This window comes from Echiichthys vipera, assembly GCF_963691815.1.
Source record: "Echiichthys vipera genome assembly, chromosome: 23".
NCBI lineage: Eukaryota > Metazoa > Chordata > Actinopteri > Perciformes > Trachinidae > Echiichthys > Echiichthys vipera.
In genome coordinates, this window is record NC_139848.1 from 203,412 (window position 1) to 221,389 (window position 17,978).

The window sequence follows — 17,978 nt, forward strand, 5'->3', positions numbered from 1 at the left end:
TTATGAGATATTAATATATTCTCATCTCATCTTCATCCTCTGATCCTGGATCAGGTCTCAGGGGCAGCAGCTCCAGCCTCTGATCCTGGATCAGGTCTCAGGGGCAGCAGCTCCAGCCTCTGATCCTGGATCAGGTCTCAGGGGCAGCAGCTCCAGCCTCTGGTCCTGGATCAGGTCTCAGGGGCAGCAGCTCCAGCCTCTGATCCTGGATCAGGTCTCAGGGGCAGCAGCTCCAGCCTCTGATCCTGGATCAGGTCTCAGGGGCAGCAGCTCCAGCCTCTGATCCTGGATCAGGTCTCAGGGGCAGCAGCTCCAGCCTCTGATCCTGGATCAGGTCTCAGGGGCAGCAGCTCCAGCCTCTGATCCTGGATCAGGTCTCAGGGGCAGCAGCTCCAGCCTCTGATCCTGGATCAGGTCTCAGGGGCAGCAGCTCCAGCAGGGACCCCAAACTTCCCTTTCCCGGGCCACATTAACCAGCTCTAACTGGGGGATCCTGAGGCGTTCCCAGGCCAGTGTGGAGATCTAATCTCTCCACCTGGTCCTGGGTCTTCCCCGAGGCCTCCTCCCAGCTGGACGTGCCTGGAACACCTCCCTAGGGAGGCGCCCAGGGTTCATCCAGACCAGATGATCCTGAACCACCTCAACTGGCTCCTTTCAACACAAAGTAATATATATATATGTGTTTATTATATCAAATATTAATATAACCTATTACAGCAATATTTATGTAGTTTTGTTAATTAATGTAGATCACAGCAACATAAATATAGGCTGTTATTGAAGTTACATTGGTCATTAAATGTTAGTGCTTTTATTGTGAAAGCCCGTTTTACTGCAGCCCTTATTGAACATAAAAACACTTTACTTTGAAATCCACCTCCATCAGTAACCATGGAGACAGTTTTTATTAAGGTAGAAATCAGGAGAGACGCTAACAGCCGGACGTGGCTAAGAGAGAGAGAGAGAGAGAGAGAGAGAGAGAGAACACACACACACACACACACACACACACACACACACACACACACACACACACACACACACACACACACACACACACACACACACACACACACACACACACACACACACACACACACACACACACACACACACACACACACACACACACACACACACACACACACACACACACACACACACACACACACACACACACACACACACACACACACACACACACACACACACACACACACACACACACACACACACACACACACACACACACACACACACACACACACACACACACACACACACACACACACACACACACACACACACACACACACACACACACACACACACACACACACACACACACACACACACACACACACACACACACACACACACACACACACACACACACACACACACACACACACACACACACTCTGGCTTCACTAACTACGCTGATGCTGCAGAGTCCAATAAACACTGAAGCTTTTATTCTGAAAAATCACAGAGTCGTTTTGTGTTCAAGTGCTTTTATTTTGGTAACAGTTTGTTTTCAGATCTTGTTGAAAGCTGCGACGTCCATCGACTGAACGAAGTCCTCGAAGGCTGTGATGTGTTCCTCCAGGAGGTCCGTGCCCACCTGCAACAGGTAAACAAACACATGTAAACAGGTAAACAAACGTCTGTGCCCACCTGCAACAGGTAAACAAACACATGTAAACAAACACATGTAAACAAACAAACAGGTAAACAAACACATGTAAACAAACAAACACATGTAAACAAACAAACACATGTAAACAAACACATGTAAACAAACAAACAAACAGGTAAACAAACATCTGTGCCCACCTGCAACAGGTAAACAAACACATGTAAACAGGTAAACAAACGTCTGTGCCCACCTGCAACAGGTAAACAAACACATGTAAACAAACACATGTAAACAAACAAACAGGTAAACAAACACATGTAAACAAACAAACACATGTAAACAAACACATGTAAACAAACAAACAAACAGGTAAACAAACATCTGTGCCCACCTGCAACAGGTAAACAAACACATGTAAACAAGTAAACAAACGTCTGTGCCCTCCTGCAGGAACAAACAAACGTAAACAAAGATGGCGGCGCTCACCTTGTCGTCCTCGACCACGCAGCCGATCTGCAGCTTCTTGATGCCGTAACCGACGGGAACCAGTTTGGCTGCAAACAAACAAAAACATTCATCATCATTTAAAAGTTTAAATAAATAAATAAATAAAACATAAATAAATAAAGGAGTGTGTGCAGAGCGCTCAGATCATTAGAGTGACATCACGCGTTCAGACGAAAGATGGTGAGATGATCATCATCGAGTCTGCACACGACCAACATTTACACTTATTATGTTTATTAATAAACAACAACAACGACGACGACACTCACACTGTCCCCAGACCAGCCCGTCCATCTGCACGCTGCGGACGCACTCCTCCAGTTTGCTCATGTCCGTCTCGTCGTCCCACGGCTTCACGTCCAATAGGATCGAGGATTTGGCGATGAGGGCGGGCTCTGAGGAGACAGGGGGGCGGGGTCAGTTGCGTGGAAACAGGCGCCCCAGCGTCAGCGGGAGGCGAACGACTCTCAGGTTAAAAACATGGCGTCCATCAGGCGTCAGCCGAAAGATGGTGATTGGTTGATCATCACGAAGAGTCGTCCAATCAGGACACAGAAACGCTCGCCACCCATTGGCTCAGACTCACTCTTTGACTTCTTGGCGGCGTACTCGGCGAGGCGCTCCTCCTTCAGCCGGGCGGCGTCTGCGTCCTCCTGAAAGAGACGCACACATTCAACGGCACGCTCACGCCTCAGGGAGACATCACTGATGACATCACGGCGGCCTCACCTCCTCGTCAGAGCCGAACAGGTCGATGTCGTCCTCATCGTCGTCCTTGGCGGCGGCGGGGGCGGGGGTGGAGTCGGCCACGCCGGCGGGCCCGTACTGACCCAGAGGCTTCTTCACACCTGGGAGGCTACAGAGGAGGCGGGGTTTACTGCACTGATGTCACGCTGATGTCACACCCCCCCACCCTGGCGGCGCCGTCCTCACCTGCTCTTCTGGCTCTGGAACGACTTGATGTGGTTGAACCAGCGGAGGGCGTGGCACAGGTCGGCCGAGGGCGCCGCCGAGATGGCCTCGAAGACCGCCACGTCCGCCTGAGAGGGGACGTACCTGGGGACGGGAGGGACACGTCAGCGGGCGCTCTGAGGTCACGGGCAAAGGTAAAGGGTCTGAGGTCACAGGCAGAGTCACTGGCAAACGCTCTGACATCACAGGTAAAGGGTCAGGGGTCAACGCTCGGACGTCACAGGTAAAGGGTCAGGGGTCAACGCTCTGACATCACAGGTAAAGGGTCAGGGGTCAACGCTCGGACGTCACAGGTAAAGGGTCAGGGGTCAACACTCTGACGTCATGGTGACGGAATAACATGGAACTAAAGTCCAGAGAGCGTTTCACCCAGACACTTTTAAACGTGCACCGATGTTTGTTGTAAACGCTGATGGAGACGAAAACCAACTTTAGTTCAGTGTTTACGACTTAAACTATTATTAATTATTGTCATTTAAATTTTTATGAAGTTAAAATTATTATTTAAAGTATTAGTTATTGTTACTGTTATTTATAATATTAATGCAGACTGTTCTTATCTTCAGCTGCTCTGAATCAGTTATTAAAGTAAATCAACTTTAACCCTGCAGAGTTCAGCTGCAGCCCTTATGAGACACGTTAGCACAGTTAGCATGTTAGCACCGTTAGCACCATGTGGCTCCATGCTAACGCAGCTCCTTCTGCTCATAAGCCATTAAAAACAAAGCCCAGCTCCACTGGAACTGTCTCTCTCTCGGCCCGGACTCCTCCAGACTGAGCCGCGGGCATGTGAAAGCTCCGTGTCGGCTCATTTTCTCACAGTTTACCGTTAAACTGCGCGAACAGCCGCGCAGCTAGCGTTAGCCGCCGTTAGCTCAGCGCGGAGCCAAGATGGCGGCCGGCCGGCAGCTGCAGCGGCGCCTGTGTTGACGCTCCGGAGGTTCTGCTGGTCGGGTTCTGCGGGACTCTGCCGGACTCACCCCTCGATGTAGCTCCGGTCCGACAGGAACCCGTTGAGCACCTTGAGCCCGGAGGCGGATTTGAGGTCACCGAAGCCCATGATGACGAAGAGGATCCGGGGAAGAAGAAGAGAAGGAGCCGCGGGAGGAGCAAGGAGAAGGAGTGAGGAGGCGGGAAGAGCCCGGCTTTATACCCGGGGACAGACTCCTCCTCACCGGCCACCGCCCCTCCTCCTGCCCGCTGAGCCCGGAGGGGCCCGGAGGAGCCCGGAGGAGCCCGGGGGAGCCGGAGGGGCCCGGAGGAGCCGGAGGAGCCCGGAGGAGCCCGGAGGGGCCCGGAGGAGCCGGAGGTGCCGGAGGAGCCGGAGGAGCCGGAGGAGCCCGCTGAGCCCGGAGGGGCCCGGAGGAGGCCGGAGGAGCCCGGAGGGGCCCGGAGGGGCCCGGAGGAGCCCGGAGGAGCCGAAGGTGCCCGGAGGAGCCCGGAGGAGCCCGGAGGGGCCCGGGGGAGCCCGGAGGAGCCGGAGGAGCCCGGAGGAGCCCGGAGGAGCCCGGAGGAGCCGGAGGAGCCCGGAGGAGCCCGGGGGGGCCCGGAGGAGCCCGGAGGAGCCCGGAGGAGCCGAAGGTGCCCGGAGGAGCCCGGAGGAGCCCGGAGGGGCCCGGGGGAGCCGGAGGGGCCCGGAGGAGCCCGGAGGAGCCGAAGGTGCCCGGAGGAGCCCGGAGGAGCCCGGAGGGGCCCGGGGGAGCCGGAGGGGCCCGGAGGAGCCGGAGGAGCCCGGAGGAGCCGGAGGGGCCCGGAGGAGCCGGAGGAGCCCGGAGGGGCCCGGAGGAGCCGGAGGAGCCCGGAGGAGCCGGAGGGGCCGGAGGGGCCCGGAGTAGCCCGGAGGAGCCGGAGGGGCCCGGAGGAGCCCGGAGGAGCCCGGAGGAGCCGGAGCCCGGAGGAGCCCGGAGGAGCCGGAGGAGCCCGGAGGTGCCCGGAGGGGCCCGGAGGAGCCGGAGCCCGGAGGAGCCGGAGGGGCCGGAGGAGCCGGAGCCCGGAGGAGCCCGGAGGAGCCGGAGGGGCCGGAGGAGCCGGAGCCCGGAGGAGCCCGGAGGAGCCGGAGGAGCCCGGAGGTGCCCGGAGGAGCCCGGAGCCCGGAGGGGCCCGGAGGAGCCGGAGGAGCCCGGAGGTGCCCGGAGGAGCCGGAGGAGCCCGGAGGTGCCCGGAGGAGCCCGGAGCCCGGAGGGTAAAAACAACAACAACAACATAAGAAATAACCTGATAAAATAACAAACAAGAAATTAAAAATGACAATAAAATCAAACAACACAAATAAAAGTATAATAAAAATAAGTCAAATAAAATAAAACCACATCAATAAAATAACAACTAAATAATAATAAGTGAGTTTAATTTAACTGTAAATTAAATGTCACTATATAACCAATATAACGAAATAATAATTAAATATGTTTTAAAACATGAAAACACATTTAATATCATAAAACAGCAATAATAGTTATTATTATTATTATTATTATTAAAAGTCTAAACTTCAGTTCATTGTCTGTGTCACACTTGTATTATGTTATTATATTTGTTGTTAAATATATATTAATATAAATAAATAAATATATAAGTGAGCGTTTCCCTGCGTGTGAATGTAAAGTGAGTAAACGTGAATCCTCGTTTGTTAAAGTGTAAATAAATCAACAGTTTGTTTCCTGAGGACAGAAATGCAGACGGACCGGTCCCTCCGTCACATGACCTGCTGTGATTGGACGCTGCTCTGGTGTTACAGGACACACCTGAGACACAGGTGGGACACACCTGACACACACACATCTGACACACACACACACCTGAGACTCACCTGACACACACACACACACCTGAGACACACGACTGAGACACACAACTGAGACTCACACACCTGACACACACACACATACCTGAGACTCACCTGACACACACACACACCTGAGACTCACACACCTGACACACACCTGACACACACCTGAGACTCACACACCTGACACACACCTGACACACACCTGAGACTCACACACCTGAGACACACACAACTGAGACACAGGAGGGACACACACCTGAGAAACACACCTGAGACTCACACACCTGAGACTCACACCTGACACACACCTGAGACTCACCTGACACACACCTGAGACACAGGAGGGACACACACCTGAGACTCACACCTGAGACAGGTGAGTTTCAATCACACACAGAGCTGTGATCACAAATCTGATGGGTTCAGCTCACAGCTCCAGTCCCCAGGTGAGTCTGTCCCTACCTGTCTGTCTCTACCTGTCTGTCTGTCTCCCCATCCGTCTGTCTGTCCCTACCTGTCTGTCTGTCCCTACCTGTCTGTCTGTCTCCACCCGTCTGTCTGTCTCCACCCGTCTGTCTCTCTCTACCTGTCTGTCTGTCCCTACCTGTCTGTCTGTCCCTACCTGTCTGTCTGTCTCCATCCGTCTGTCTGTCCCTACCTGTCTGTCTGTCCCTACCTGTCTGTCTGTCTGTCTCCACCCGTCTGTCTGTCCCTACCTGTCTGTCTGTCCCTACCTGTCTGTCTGTCTGTCTCCACCCGTCTGTCTGTCCCTACCTGTCTGTCTCTACCTGTCTGTCTGTCCCTACCTGTCTGTCTGTCTCCACCCATCTGTCTCTCTGATGTCACGAGTCTCTGATCAGGACCAGAACTGTGTTTGTGTCTCAAGGTGATTCTGATGGGTCTGGACTCGTCTGGGAAGTCCACTCTGTTGGCGAGACTGCTGACAGGACAGGTGAGACACTACAGGACAGGTGAGACACTACAGGGACAGGTGAGACACTACAGGACAGGTGAGACACTACAGGGACAGGTGAGACACTACAGGGACAGGTGAGACACTACATGACAGGTGAGACACCACAGGACAGGTGAGACACTACAGGGACAGGTGAGACACCACAGGACAGGTGAGACACTACAGGGACAGGTGAGACACTACAGGGACAGGTGAGACACCACAGGACAGGTGAGACACTACAGGACAGGTGAGACACAACAGGACAGGTGAGACACCACAGGGACAGGTGAGACACCACAGGACAGGTGAGACACCACAGGGACAGGTGAGACACCACAGGACAGGTGAGACACCACAGGACAGGTGAGACACAACAGGACAGGTGAGACACCACAGGGACAGGTGAGACACCACAGGACAGGTGAGACACTACAGGACAGGTGAGACACTACAGGGACAGGTGAGACACCACAGGACAGGTGAGACACCACAGGGACAGGTGAGACACTACAGGACAGGTGAGACACTACAGGACAGGTGAGACACTACAGGGACAGGTGAGACACCACAGGGACAGGTGAGACACTACAGGGACAGGTGAGACATCACAGGGACAGGTGAGACACCACAGGGACAGGTGAGACACTACAGGGACAGGTGAGACATCACAGGGACAGGTGAGACACTACAGGACAGGTGAGACACTACAGGACAGGTGAGACACTACAGGACAGGTGAGACACCACAGGGACAGGTGAGACACCACAGGGACAGGTGAGACACTACAGGGACAGGTGAGACATCACAGGGACAGGTGAGACACTACAGGACAGGTGAGACACTACAGGACAGGTGAGACACTACAGGGACAGGTGAGACACTACAGGACAGGTGAGACACTACAGGGACAGGTGAGACACTACAGGACAGGTGAGACACTACAGGACAGGTGAGACACCACAGGACAGGTGAGACACTACAGGGACAGGTGAGACACCACAGGGACAGGTGAGACACGACAGGACAGGTGAGACACCACAGGACAGGTGAGACACCACAGGACAGGTGAGACACTACAGGACAGGTGAGACACTACAGGACAGGTGAGACACCACAGGACAGGTGAGACACTACAGGGACAGGTGAGACACTACAGGACAGGTGAGACACCACAGGGACAGGTGAGACACTACAGGTGAGACACTACAGGACAGGTGAGACACCACAGGACAGGTGAGACACTACAGGACAGGTGAGACACTACAGGACAGGTGAGACACTACAGGACAGGTGAGACACCACAGGGACAGGTGAGACACCACAGGGACAGGTGAGACACTACAGGACAGGTGAGACACTACAGGACAGGTGAGACACTACAGGGACAGGTGAGACACCACAGGACAGGTGAGACACTACAGGGACAGGTGAGACACTACAGGACAGGTGAGACACTACAGGACAGGTGAGACACCACAGGGACAGGTGAGACACGACAGGACAGGTGAGACACCACAGGACAGGTGAGACACTACAGGACAGGTGAGACACTACAGGGACAGGTGAGACACTACAGGGACAGGTGAGACACTACAGGGACAGGTGAGACACTACAGGGACAGGTGAGACACCACAGGACAGGTGAGACACTACAGGACAGGTGAGACACTACAGGACAGGTGAGACACTACAGGACAGGTGAGACACCAGTTCAAGGTTCAGGTCTAGGTTCAGGTCCAGGTCCATGGTTCAGGTTCAGGTTCAGGTCTAGGTTCAGGTCCAGGTCCATGGTTCAGGTCCAGGTTTAGGGTTCAGGTCCAGGTCTAGGTTCAGGTCCATGGTTCAGGTCCAGGGTTCAGGTCCAGGTCCAGGGTTCAGGTCTAGGTTCAGGTCCAGGTCTAGGTTTAGGTCCAGGTTTAGGGTTCAGGTCCAGGTCTAGGTTCAGGTCTAGGTTCAGGTCCAGGGTTCAGGTCCAGGTTCAGATTCAGGTCCAGGGTCCAGGTCCAGGGTTCAGGTCCAGGTTCAGATTCAGGTCCAGGGTTCAGGTCTAGGTTCAGGTTCAGGTCCAGGGTTCAGGTCCAGGTCTAGGTTCAGGTCCAGGTTCAGGTCTAGGTTCAGGTCCAGGTTTAGGTCCAGGTCTAGGTCCAGGTCCAGGTTCAGGTTCAGGTCTAGGTTCAGGTCCAGGTCCAGGTTCAGGTCCAGGTCCCTGTAACGCTGTCCTGGACTCTCAGGTGGTGGAAACGTCTCCAACCATAGGACAGGTGAGACACCACAGGACAGGTGAGACACCACAGGACAGGTGAGACACTACAGGACAGGTGAGACACTACAGGACAGGTGAGACACCACAGGACAGGTGAGACACTACAGGGACAGGTGAGACACTACAGGACAGGTGAGACACTACAGGGACAGGTGAGACACTACAGGACAGGTGAGACACTACAGGGACAGGTGAGACACTACAGGACAGGTGAGACACTACAGGACAGGTGAGACACTACAGGGACAGGTGAGACACCACAGGACAGGTGAGACACTACAGGACAGGTGAGACACCACAGGGACAGGTGAGACACTACAGGACAGGTGAGACACTACAGGACAGGTGAGACACTACAGGACAGGTGAGACACCACAGGGACAGGTGAGACACTACAGGACAGGTGAGACACTACAGGACAGGTGAGACACCACAGGACAGGTGAGACACTACAGGACAGGTGAGACACCACAGGGACAGGTGAGACACTACAGGGACAGGTGAGACACTACAGGACAGGTGAGACACTACAGGGACAGGTGAGACATCACAGGGACAGGTGAGACACTACAGGACAGGTGAGACACCACAGGGGCAGGTGAGACACCAGTTCAAGGTTCAGGTCTAGGTTCAGGTCCAGGTCCATGGTTCAGGTCCAGGTTCAGGTCTAGGTTCAGGTCCAGGTCCATGGTTCAGGTCCAGGTTTAGGGTTCAGGTTCAGGTCTAGGTTCAGGTCCAGGTCCATGGTTCAGGTCCAGGTTTAGGGTTCAGGTTCAGGTCTAGGTTCAGGTCCAGGTCCATGGTTCAGGTCCAGGTTTAGGGTTCAGGTCCAGGTCTAGGTTCAGGTCCAGGTCCATGGTTCAGGTCCAGGGTTCAGGTCCAGGTCCAGGGTTCAGGTCTAGGTTCAGGTCCAGGTCTAGGTTTAGGTCCAGGTTTAGGGTTCAGGTCCAGGTCTAGGTTCAGGTCTAGGTTCAGGTCCAGGGTTCAGGTCCAGGTTCAGATTCAGGTCCAGGGTCCAGGGTTCAGGTCCAGGTTCAGATTCAGGTCCAGGGTTCAGGTCCAGGTCTAGGTTCAGGTTCAGGTCCAGGGTTCAGGTCCAGGTCTAGGTTCAGGTCCAGGTTCAGGTCCAGGTCTAGGTTCAGGTTCAGGTCCAGGGTTCAGGTCCAGGTCTAGGTTCAGGTCCAGGGTTCAGGTCCAGGTCTAGGTTCAGGTCCAGGTTCAGGTCCAGGGTTCAGGTCCAGGTCTAGGTTCAGGTCCAGGTTCAGGTCCAGGTCTAGGTTCAGGTCCAGGTTTAGGTCCAGGTCTAGGTTCAGGTCCAGGGTTCAGGTCCAGGGTTCAGGTCCAGGTTCAGGTCCAGGTCTAGGTTCAGGTTCAGGTCTAGGTTCAGGTCTAGGTTCAGGTCTAGGTTCAGGTCTAGGTTCAGGTCTAGGTCCAGGTCCAGGGTTCAGGTCCAGGGTTAGGGTCCAGGTTCAGGTCCAGGGTTCAGGTCCAGGTTCAGGTCCAGGTTCAGGTCCAGGGTTCAGGTCCAGGTTCAGGTCCAGGTTCAGATTCAGGTCCAGGTTTAGGGTTCAGGTCTAGGTCCAGGTCCAGGGTTCAGGTCCAGGGTTAGGGTCCAGGTCCAGGTCCCTGTAACGCTGTCCTGGACTCTCAGGTGGTGGAAACGTCTCCAACCATCGGGTTCAACGTTGGAACTCTGGACCTGGACAAGAAGACGTCTCTGACGCTGTGGGACGTGGGAGGACAGAGGAGCATGAGGGCCAACTGGAGGTAAACAACAACAACAACAAACAAACAAACAATGTTGATGATGTTGTTGTTGATGTTGTTGTTGTTGATGTTGTTGTTGTTGCTGATGTTGTTGTTGTTGTCGTTGTTGTTGTTGCTGATGTTGTTGTCGTTGTTGATGTTGTTGATGCTGTTGTTGTTGTTGTTGTTGATCTTGATGTTGTTGCTGTTGTTGTTGTTGTTGTTGTTGCTGTTGCTGTTGTTGTTGTTGATCTTGATGTTGTTGCTGTTGTTGTTGATGTTGTTGTCGATGTTGATCATGTTGTTGATGTTGATCATGTTGTTGTTGTCGTTCTTGTTGTTGTTGTCGTTGTTGTTGTTGTTGTTGTTGATCATGTTGTTGTTGTTGATGTTGATCATGTTGTTGTTGTTGTTGTCGTTGTTGTTGTTGTTGATGTTGATCATGTTGTTGTTGTTGATGTTGATCATGTTGTTGTTGTTGTCGTTGTTGATGTTGTTGTCGTTGTTGTCGATCATGTTGTTGTTGTTGTTGTTGTTGTTGTTGTTGTTGTTGTTGTCAGGTTCTACCTGGACGACTGTAAGGCGCTCGTGTTCGTGGTGGACAGCAGCGACGGGAGCCGGCTCCCTGAGGCTCAGAAGGTTCTGAAGAAAGTCCTGAATGACGAGCGTCTGAGGGGGGTCCCCCTGATGGTCCTGGCCAACAAGAAAGACCTGCCCGACTCCAGGACCATCAGAGAGGTACCAGACCAGGACCAGACCAGACCAGACCAGACCAGGACCAGACCAGGACCAGACCAGGACCAGGACCAGACCAGGACCAGGACCAGACCAGGACCAGACCAGACCAGGACCAGACCAGGACCAGACCAGGACCAGACCAGGACCAGGACCAGACCAGGACCAGACCAGGACCAGACCAGGACCAGGACCAGAACAGGACCAGACCAGGACTAGAACAGGACCAGACCAGGACCAGAACAGGGTTAGACCAGGACCAGAACAGGACCAGACCAGGACCAGGACCAGGACCAGATCAGGACCAGACCAGGACCAGACCAGGACCAGGACCAGACCAGGACCAGACCAGGACCAGAACAGGGTTAGACCAGGACCAGAACAGGACCAGAACAGGGTTAGACCAGGACCAGAACAGGACCAGACCAGAACAGGACCAGACCAGGACCAGAACAGGACCAGAACAGGACCAGACCAGGACCAGAACAGGACCAGACCAGGACCAGACCAGGGTTAGACCAGGACCAGAACAGGACCAGACCAGGGTTAGACCAGGACCAGAACAGGGTTAGACCAGGACCAGGAGAGAGTCAGAGACCAGGACCAGGAGAGAGTTAGAGACCAGGACCAGGAGAGAGTTAGAGACCAGGACCAGGAGAGACTTAGAGACCAGGACCAGGAGAGAGTCAGAGACCAGGACCAGGAGAGAGTTAGAGACCAGGACCAGGAGAGAGTCAGAGACCAGGACCAGGAGAGAGTTAGAGACCAGGACCAGGAGACAGTTAGAGACCAGGACCAGGAGAGAGTCAGAGACCAGGACCAGGAGAGAGTTAGAGACCAGGACCAGGAGACAGTTAGAGACCAGGACCAGGAGAGAGTCAGAGACCAGGACCAGGAGAGAGTTAGAGACCAGGACCAGGAGAGAGTCAGAGACCAGGACCAGGAGAGAGTCAGAGACCAGGACCAGGAGAGAGTCAGAGACCAGGACCAGGAGAGACCAGGACCAGGAGAGAGTCAGAGACCAGGACCAGGAGAGAGTCAGAGACCAGGACCAGGAGACAGTTAGAGACCAGGACCAGGAGAGAGTCAGAGACCAGGACCAGGAGAGAGTTAGAGACCAGGACCAGGAGAGAGTCAGAGACCAGGACCAGGAGAGAGTCAGAGACCAGGACCAGGAGAGAGTCAGAGACCAGGACCAGGAGAGACCAGGACCAGGAGAGAGTCAGAGACCAGGACCAGGAGAGAGTCAGAGACCAGGACCAGGAGAGAGTTAGAGACCAGGACCAGGAGAGAGTCAGAGACCAGGACCAGGAGAGAGTTAGAGACCAGGACCAGGAGAGAGTTAGAGACCAGGACCAGGAGAGAGTTAGAGACCAGGACCAGGAGAGAGTCAGAGACCAGGACCAGGAGAGAGTTAGAGACCAGGACCAGGAGAGAGTTAGAGACCAGGACCAGGAGAGAGTTAGAGACCAGGACCAGGAGAGAGTTAGAGACCAGGACCAGGAGAGAGTCAGAGACCAGGACCAGGAGAGAGTTAGAGACCAGGACCAGGAGAGAGTCAGAGACCAGGACCAGGAGAGAGTTAGAGACCAGGACCAGGAGAGAGTCAGAGACCAGGACCAGGAGAGAGTTAGAGACCAGGACCAGGAGAGAGTTAGAGACCAGGAGAGAGTCAGAGACCAGGACCAGGAGAGAGTCAGAGACCAGGACCAGGAGAGAGTCAGAGACCAGGACCAGGAGAGAGTTAGAGACCAGGACCAGGAGAGAGTTAGAGACCAGGACCAGGAGAGACCAGGACCAGGAGAGAGTTAGAGACCAGGACCAGGAGAGAGTTAGAGACCAGGACCAGGAGAGAGTCAGAGACCAGGACCAGGAGAGAGTCAGAGACCAGGACCAGGATCAGACCAGGACCAGGGTCAGACCAGGACCAGGCCGGGGTGAGACCAGGATCAGGGATTTAAGTCCATGTATGAGACACAAACAGCCTGGGACCAGGTTCTGGTTCTGTTCTGGTCCTGATCCCTAGTTAGGGAACAAGGACAGAGGAAGCGTCCTAGTTAGGGAACAAGGGCAGAGGAAGCGTCCTAGTTAGGGAACAAGGACAGAGGAAGCGTCCTAGTTAGGGAACAAGGACAGAGGAAGCGTCCTAGTTAGGGAACAAGGACAGAGGAAGCTTCCTAGTTAGGGAACAAGGACAGAGGAAGCTTCCTAGTTAGGGAACAAGGACAGAGGAAGCTTCCTAGTTAGGGAACAAGGACAGAGGAAGCTTCCTAGTTAGGGAACAAGGACAGAGGAAGCGTCCTAGTTAGGGAACAGGGACAGAGGAAGCATCCTAGTTAGGGAACAAGGACAGAGGAAGCTTCCTAGTTAGGGAACAAGGACAGGGGAAGCTTCCTAGTTAGGGAACAGGGACAGAGGAAGCGTCCTAGTTAGGGAGCAAGGACAGAGGAAGCATCCTAGTTAGGGAACAAGGACAGAGGAAGCTTCCTAGTTAGGGAACAAGGACAGAGGAAGCTTCCTAGTTAGGGAACAAGGACAGAGGAAGCTTCCTAGTTAGGGAACAAGGACAGAGGAAGCTTCCTAGTTAGGGAACAAGGACAGAGGAAGCTTCCTAGTTAGGGAACAAGGACAGAGGAAGCGTCCTAGTTAGGGAACAAGGACAGAGGAAGCATCCTAGTTAGGGAACAAGGGCAGAGGAAGCATCCTAGTTAGGGAACAAGGGCAGAGGAAGCATCCTAGTTAGGGAACAAGGACAGAGGAAGCTTCCTAGTTAGGGAACAAGGGCAGAGGAAGCTTCCTAGTTAGGGAACAAGGACAGAGGAAGCATCCTAGTTAGGGAACAAGGACAGAGGAAGCATCCTAGTTAGGGAACAAGGACAGAGGAAGCATCCTAGTTAGGGAACAAGGACAGAGGAAGGGAACAACAAAAACTAAATGGAGCTGTTTCTGACTTCTTTTCTCCTCCTCCTCCCCCCCCCCTCCTCCTCCTCCTCTCCTCCTCCCCCCCCCCCCCCACAGATCTCCACCCAGCTGGACCTGCCCAGCCTGGAGGGTCGGGTGTGGGAGGTGCAGGCGTGCAGCGCCCTGCAGGGTCTGGGTCTGCAGCAGGCGTTCCTGTCTGTGAGCAAACTGATCAAGAAGAGACAGACGAAGATCCTTGAGTTTAATAAACTCTGACACGTTCACGAATAAAATACTCAGCTCCAGCTTCTCTCAGTGCTTTTATTCTGAAAGTTCAACAACAAACGTCTACTTCCTCTTCCTGTCCGCGCCGCCGCCCGCTCTGAGCGCGTGCAGCGTCCTCAGAGAGAACCAGGACTGGACCAGCAGCAGGACGGGGACCAGCACCCAGACCCCGTTAAAGAAGAGCAGGTAGACCCACAGGTGGAGCCAGGAGGACGTGTCCAGGTGAGGACTGCCCGACAGTCAATCAGGACAGAAGGTCATCCAGCCGCCGTACAGCTCGCACACGCTCAGAGCCACCTGCAGGAAGTGTCTGAGGACACACGGGACACAGTCTTATTATGAGGACGTGTCTCACCTGTGGTGTCTGTCCCTGAGGACGTGTCTCACCTGAGGACGTGTCTGTCCCTGAGGACGTGTCTCACCTGTCGTGTCTCACCTGAGGACGTGTCTCACCTGTCGTGTCTGTCCCTGAGGACGTGTCTCACCTGAGGACGTGTCTCACCTGTCGTGTCTGTCCCTGAGGACGTGTCTCACCTGAGGACGTGTCTCACCTGTCGTGTCTGTCCCTGAGGACGTGTCTCACCTGTCGTGTCTGTCCCTGAGGACGTGTCTGTCCCTGAGGACGTGTCTCACCTGTCGTGTCTCACCTGAGGACGTGTCTCACCTGTCGTGTCTGTCCCTGAGGACGTGTCTCACCTGTCGTGTCTGTCCCTGAGGACGTGTCTCACCTGAGGACGTGTCTCACCTGTGGTGTCTGTCCCTGAGGACGTGTCTCACCTGTCGTGTCTGTCCCTGAGGACATGTCTCACCTGTCGTGTCTGTCCCTGAGGACGTGTCTCACCTGTCGTGTCTCACCTGTAGTGTCTGTCCCTGAGGACGTGTCTCACCTGTCGTGTCTGTCCCTGAGGACGTGTCTCACCTGTCGTGTCTGTCCCTGAGGACGTGTCTCACCTGTCGTGTCTGTCCCTGAGGACGTGTCTCACCTGTCGTGTCTGTCCCTGAGGACGTGTCTCACCTGTCGTGTCTCACCTGTAGTGTCTGTCCCTGAGGACGTGTCTCACCTGTCGTGTCTGTCCCTGAGGACGTGTCTCACCTGTCGTGTCTGTCCCTGAGGACGTGTCTCACCTGTCGTGTCTGTCCCTGAGGACGTGTCTCACCTGTCGTGTCTCACCTGTAGTGTCTGTCCCTGAGGACGTGTCTCACCTGTCGTGTCTGTCCCTGAGGACGTGTCTCACCTGTCGTGTCTGTCCCTGAGGACGTGTCTCACCTGAGGACGTGTCTCACCTGTCGTGTCTGTCCCTGAGGACGGCGTGGATCAGCAGCAGAGCGAGCCCTGAGTCGAGGACGACCGTCAGTATTTCTATGGAAACGATGGTCGGATCAGAAACGAGCCAACGGCTGTCGGCTTTTCCGTACTCCCTCCCTGCACAGACGTTAACGGTTACTCTGTACCTGCACAGACGTTAACGGTTACTCTGTACCTGCACAGACGTTAACGGTTACTCTGTACCTGCACAGACGTTAACGGTTACTCCCTCCCTGCACAGACGTTAACGGTCACTCTGTACCTGCACAGACGTTAACGGTCACTCTGTACCTGCACAGACGTTAACGGTTACCGGTTACTCTGTACCTGCACAGACGTTAACGGTTACTCTGTACCTGCACAGACGTTAACGGTTACTCTGTACCTGCACAGACGTTAACGGTTACTCCCTCCCTGCACAGACGTTAACGGTCACTCTGTACCTGCACAGACGTTAACGGTCACTCTGTACCTGCACAGACGTTAACGGTTACCGGTTACTCTGTACCTGCACAGACGTTAACGGTCACTCTGTACCTGTACAGACGTTAACGGTCACTCTGTACCTGTACAGACGTTAACGGTCACTCTGTACCTGCACAGACGTTAACGGTCACTCTGTACCTGCACAGACGTTAACGGTCACTCTGTACCTGCACAGACGTTAACGGTCACTCTGTACCTGTACAGACGTTAACGGTCACTCTGTACCTGCACAGACGTTAACGGTCACTCTGTACCTGCACAGACGTTAACGGTCACTCTGTACCTGCACAGACGTTAACGGTCACTCTGTACCTGCACAGACATTAACGGTCACTCTGTACCTGCACAGACATTAACGGTCACTCTGTACCTGCACAGACGTTAACGGTTACCGGTTACCGGTGTTTACCGTAGTGCGTAGTATAAAGTGTAAACTCACAGAGTTGAGCCAGCGGTCCTTCAGACGTCTCTACCGTCCCGACCAGAGACATGTAGACAAACGGACCCTCCTGAGGACGCACACACACACACACGTTAACAACACACACACACACACACACACACACGTTAACAACACACACACACACACACACGTTAACAACACACACACGTAAACAACACACACACACACGTAAACAACCGTAAACAACGCACACACACACGTTAACAACACACACACACACACACGTTAACAACACACACACACACACACACGTTAACAACACACACACGTAAACAACACACACACACACACGTAAACAACCGTAAACAACGCACACACACGTTAACAACACACACACACACGTTAACAACACACACACACACGTTAACAACACACACACACACACGTAAACAACACACACACGTAAACAACACACACAAACACACACACACACGTAAACAAATAATCAACCGTAAACAACAGACACACAAACGTAAACAACCGTAAACAAACAAAGTCAGCGGCGGCTCCTGATTGGTCGTACCAGTGTCAGGTGGACGATGACATCATAGAAGAGCCACCTCAGGATCCACCTGTCCTGGGCCGAGCTCCGCCCCCCGACCAGCCGCGTCAGCAGGACGGCCACCAACACCTGCACGCCGCACGCCAACAGAGACAGGACGGAGACCAGAGGGAGACCGGGGGGGGGCCCAGAGTCCAGCGGGTCCACCGGGTCCATACTGGCCTCTGCACAACCCTGGAGTGGTTCTGTTGTAGAACTGTGGTTCTGTTGTGGTTCTGTTGTGGTTCTCTTGTAGTGGTTCTCTGGTCCTGTGGTGGTTCTGTTGTGGTTCTGTTGTGGTTCTCTGGTCCTGTGGTGGTTCTGTTGTTGTGGTTCTCTGGTCCTGTGGTGGTTCTGTTGTTGTGGTTCTCTGGTCCTGTGGTGGTTC

At 54.1% G+C, this 17,978-nt stretch overlaps 3 protein-coding genes across 5 annotated transcripts; 1 reads left to right on the forward strand and 2 right to left on the reverse strand.

Moving 5' to 3' along the window:
- Nucleotides 1-1,497: 1,497 nt before the first annotated feature.
- On the reverse strand, nt 1,498-4,255 carry eef1b2 (eukaryotic translation elongation factor 1 beta 2). The gene is made up of 7 exons (XM_083937844.1): nt 4,099-4,255; nt 3,080-3,202; nt 2,876-3,002; nt 2,733-2,799; nt 2,416-2,541; nt 2,126-2,193; nt 1,498-1,624 (listed from the first exon to the last, which is right to left on the reverse strand). Exons 1-7 carry the CDS (start codon nt 4,176-4,178, stop codon nt 1,538-1,540), a joined length of 678 nt encoding a protein of 225 aa, XP_083793970.1. The 5' UTR covers nt 4,179-4,255; the 3' UTR covers nt 1,498-1,537.
- A 421-nt stretch (nt 4,256-4,676) lies between these two features.
- On the forward strand, nt 4,677-14,814 carry arl11 (ADP-ribosylation factor-like 11). 3 transcript variants are annotated; one of them, XM_083937846.1, is made up of 6 exons: nt 4,677-5,300; nt 5,771-5,873; nt 6,793-6,858; nt 10,779-10,894; nt 11,434-11,611; nt 14,627-14,814. In XM_083937846.1, the coding sequence occupies exons 3-6, from the start codon at nt 6,802-6,804 to the stop codon at nt 14,783-14,785; spliced, it is 510 nt and encodes a 169-aa protein (XP_083793972.1). In that variant the 5' UTR covers nt 4,677-5,300; nt 5,771-5,873; nt 6,793-6,801; the 3' UTR covers nt 14,786-14,814. The 3 variants fall into 3 exon arrangements, with proteins under 3 accessions (XP_083793972.1, XP_083793971.1, XP_083793973.1); XM_083937845.1 differs by lacking the exons at nt 4,677-5,300; nt 5,771-5,873 and adding an exon at nt 5,883-6,352; XM_083937847.1 differs by lacking the exons at nt 4,677-5,300; nt 5,771-5,873 and adding an exon at nt 5,883-6,282.
- Nucleotides 14,815-14,857: 43 nt separating this feature from the next.
- On the reverse strand, nt 14,858-17,767 carry ebpl (EBP like; the record flags this gene model as incomplete). The annotated part of the gene is given in 5 exon segments (XM_083937950.1): nt 14,858-15,034; nt 15,038-15,104; nt 16,079-16,217; nt 17,026-17,095; nt 17,573-17,767. Coding segments are annotated over 5 exon segments (648 nt in total).
- Between the last annotated feature and the right edge of the window lie 211 nt (nt 17,768-17,978).

What these genes read in the sequence shown, in the direction of transcription:
- eef1b2 (XM_083937844.1), bottom strand. Translation starts at nt 4,178, where the DNA reads ATGGGCTTCGGTGACCTCAAATCCGCCTCCGGGCTCAAGGTGCTCAAC. An exon ending in GACCGGAGCTACATCGAGGG is followed by an intron (nt 3,203 to 4,098) that starts GTGAGTCCGGCA and finishes TCCCGTCCCCAG; the next exon opens with GTACGTCCCCTCTCAGGCGG. An exon ending in TTCCAGAGCCAGAAGAGCAG is followed by an intron (nt 3,003 to 3,079) that starts GTGAGGACGGCG and finishes CCTCCTCTGTAG; the next exon opens with CCTCCCAGGTGTGAAGAAGC.
- arl11 (XM_083937845.1), top strand. Translation starts at nt 6,323, where the DNA reads ATGGGTTCAGCTCACAGCTCCAGTCCCCAG. An exon ending in AGCATGAGGGCCAACTGGAG is followed by an intron (nt 10,895 to 11,433) that starts GTAAACAACAAC and finishes TGTTGTTGTCAG; the next exon opens with GTTCTACCTGGACGACTGTA. An exon ending in ACTCCAGGACCATCAGAGAG is followed by an intron (nt 11,612 to 14,626) that starts GTACCAGACCAG and finishes CCCCCCCCACAG; the next exon opens with ATCTCCACCCAGCTGGACCT.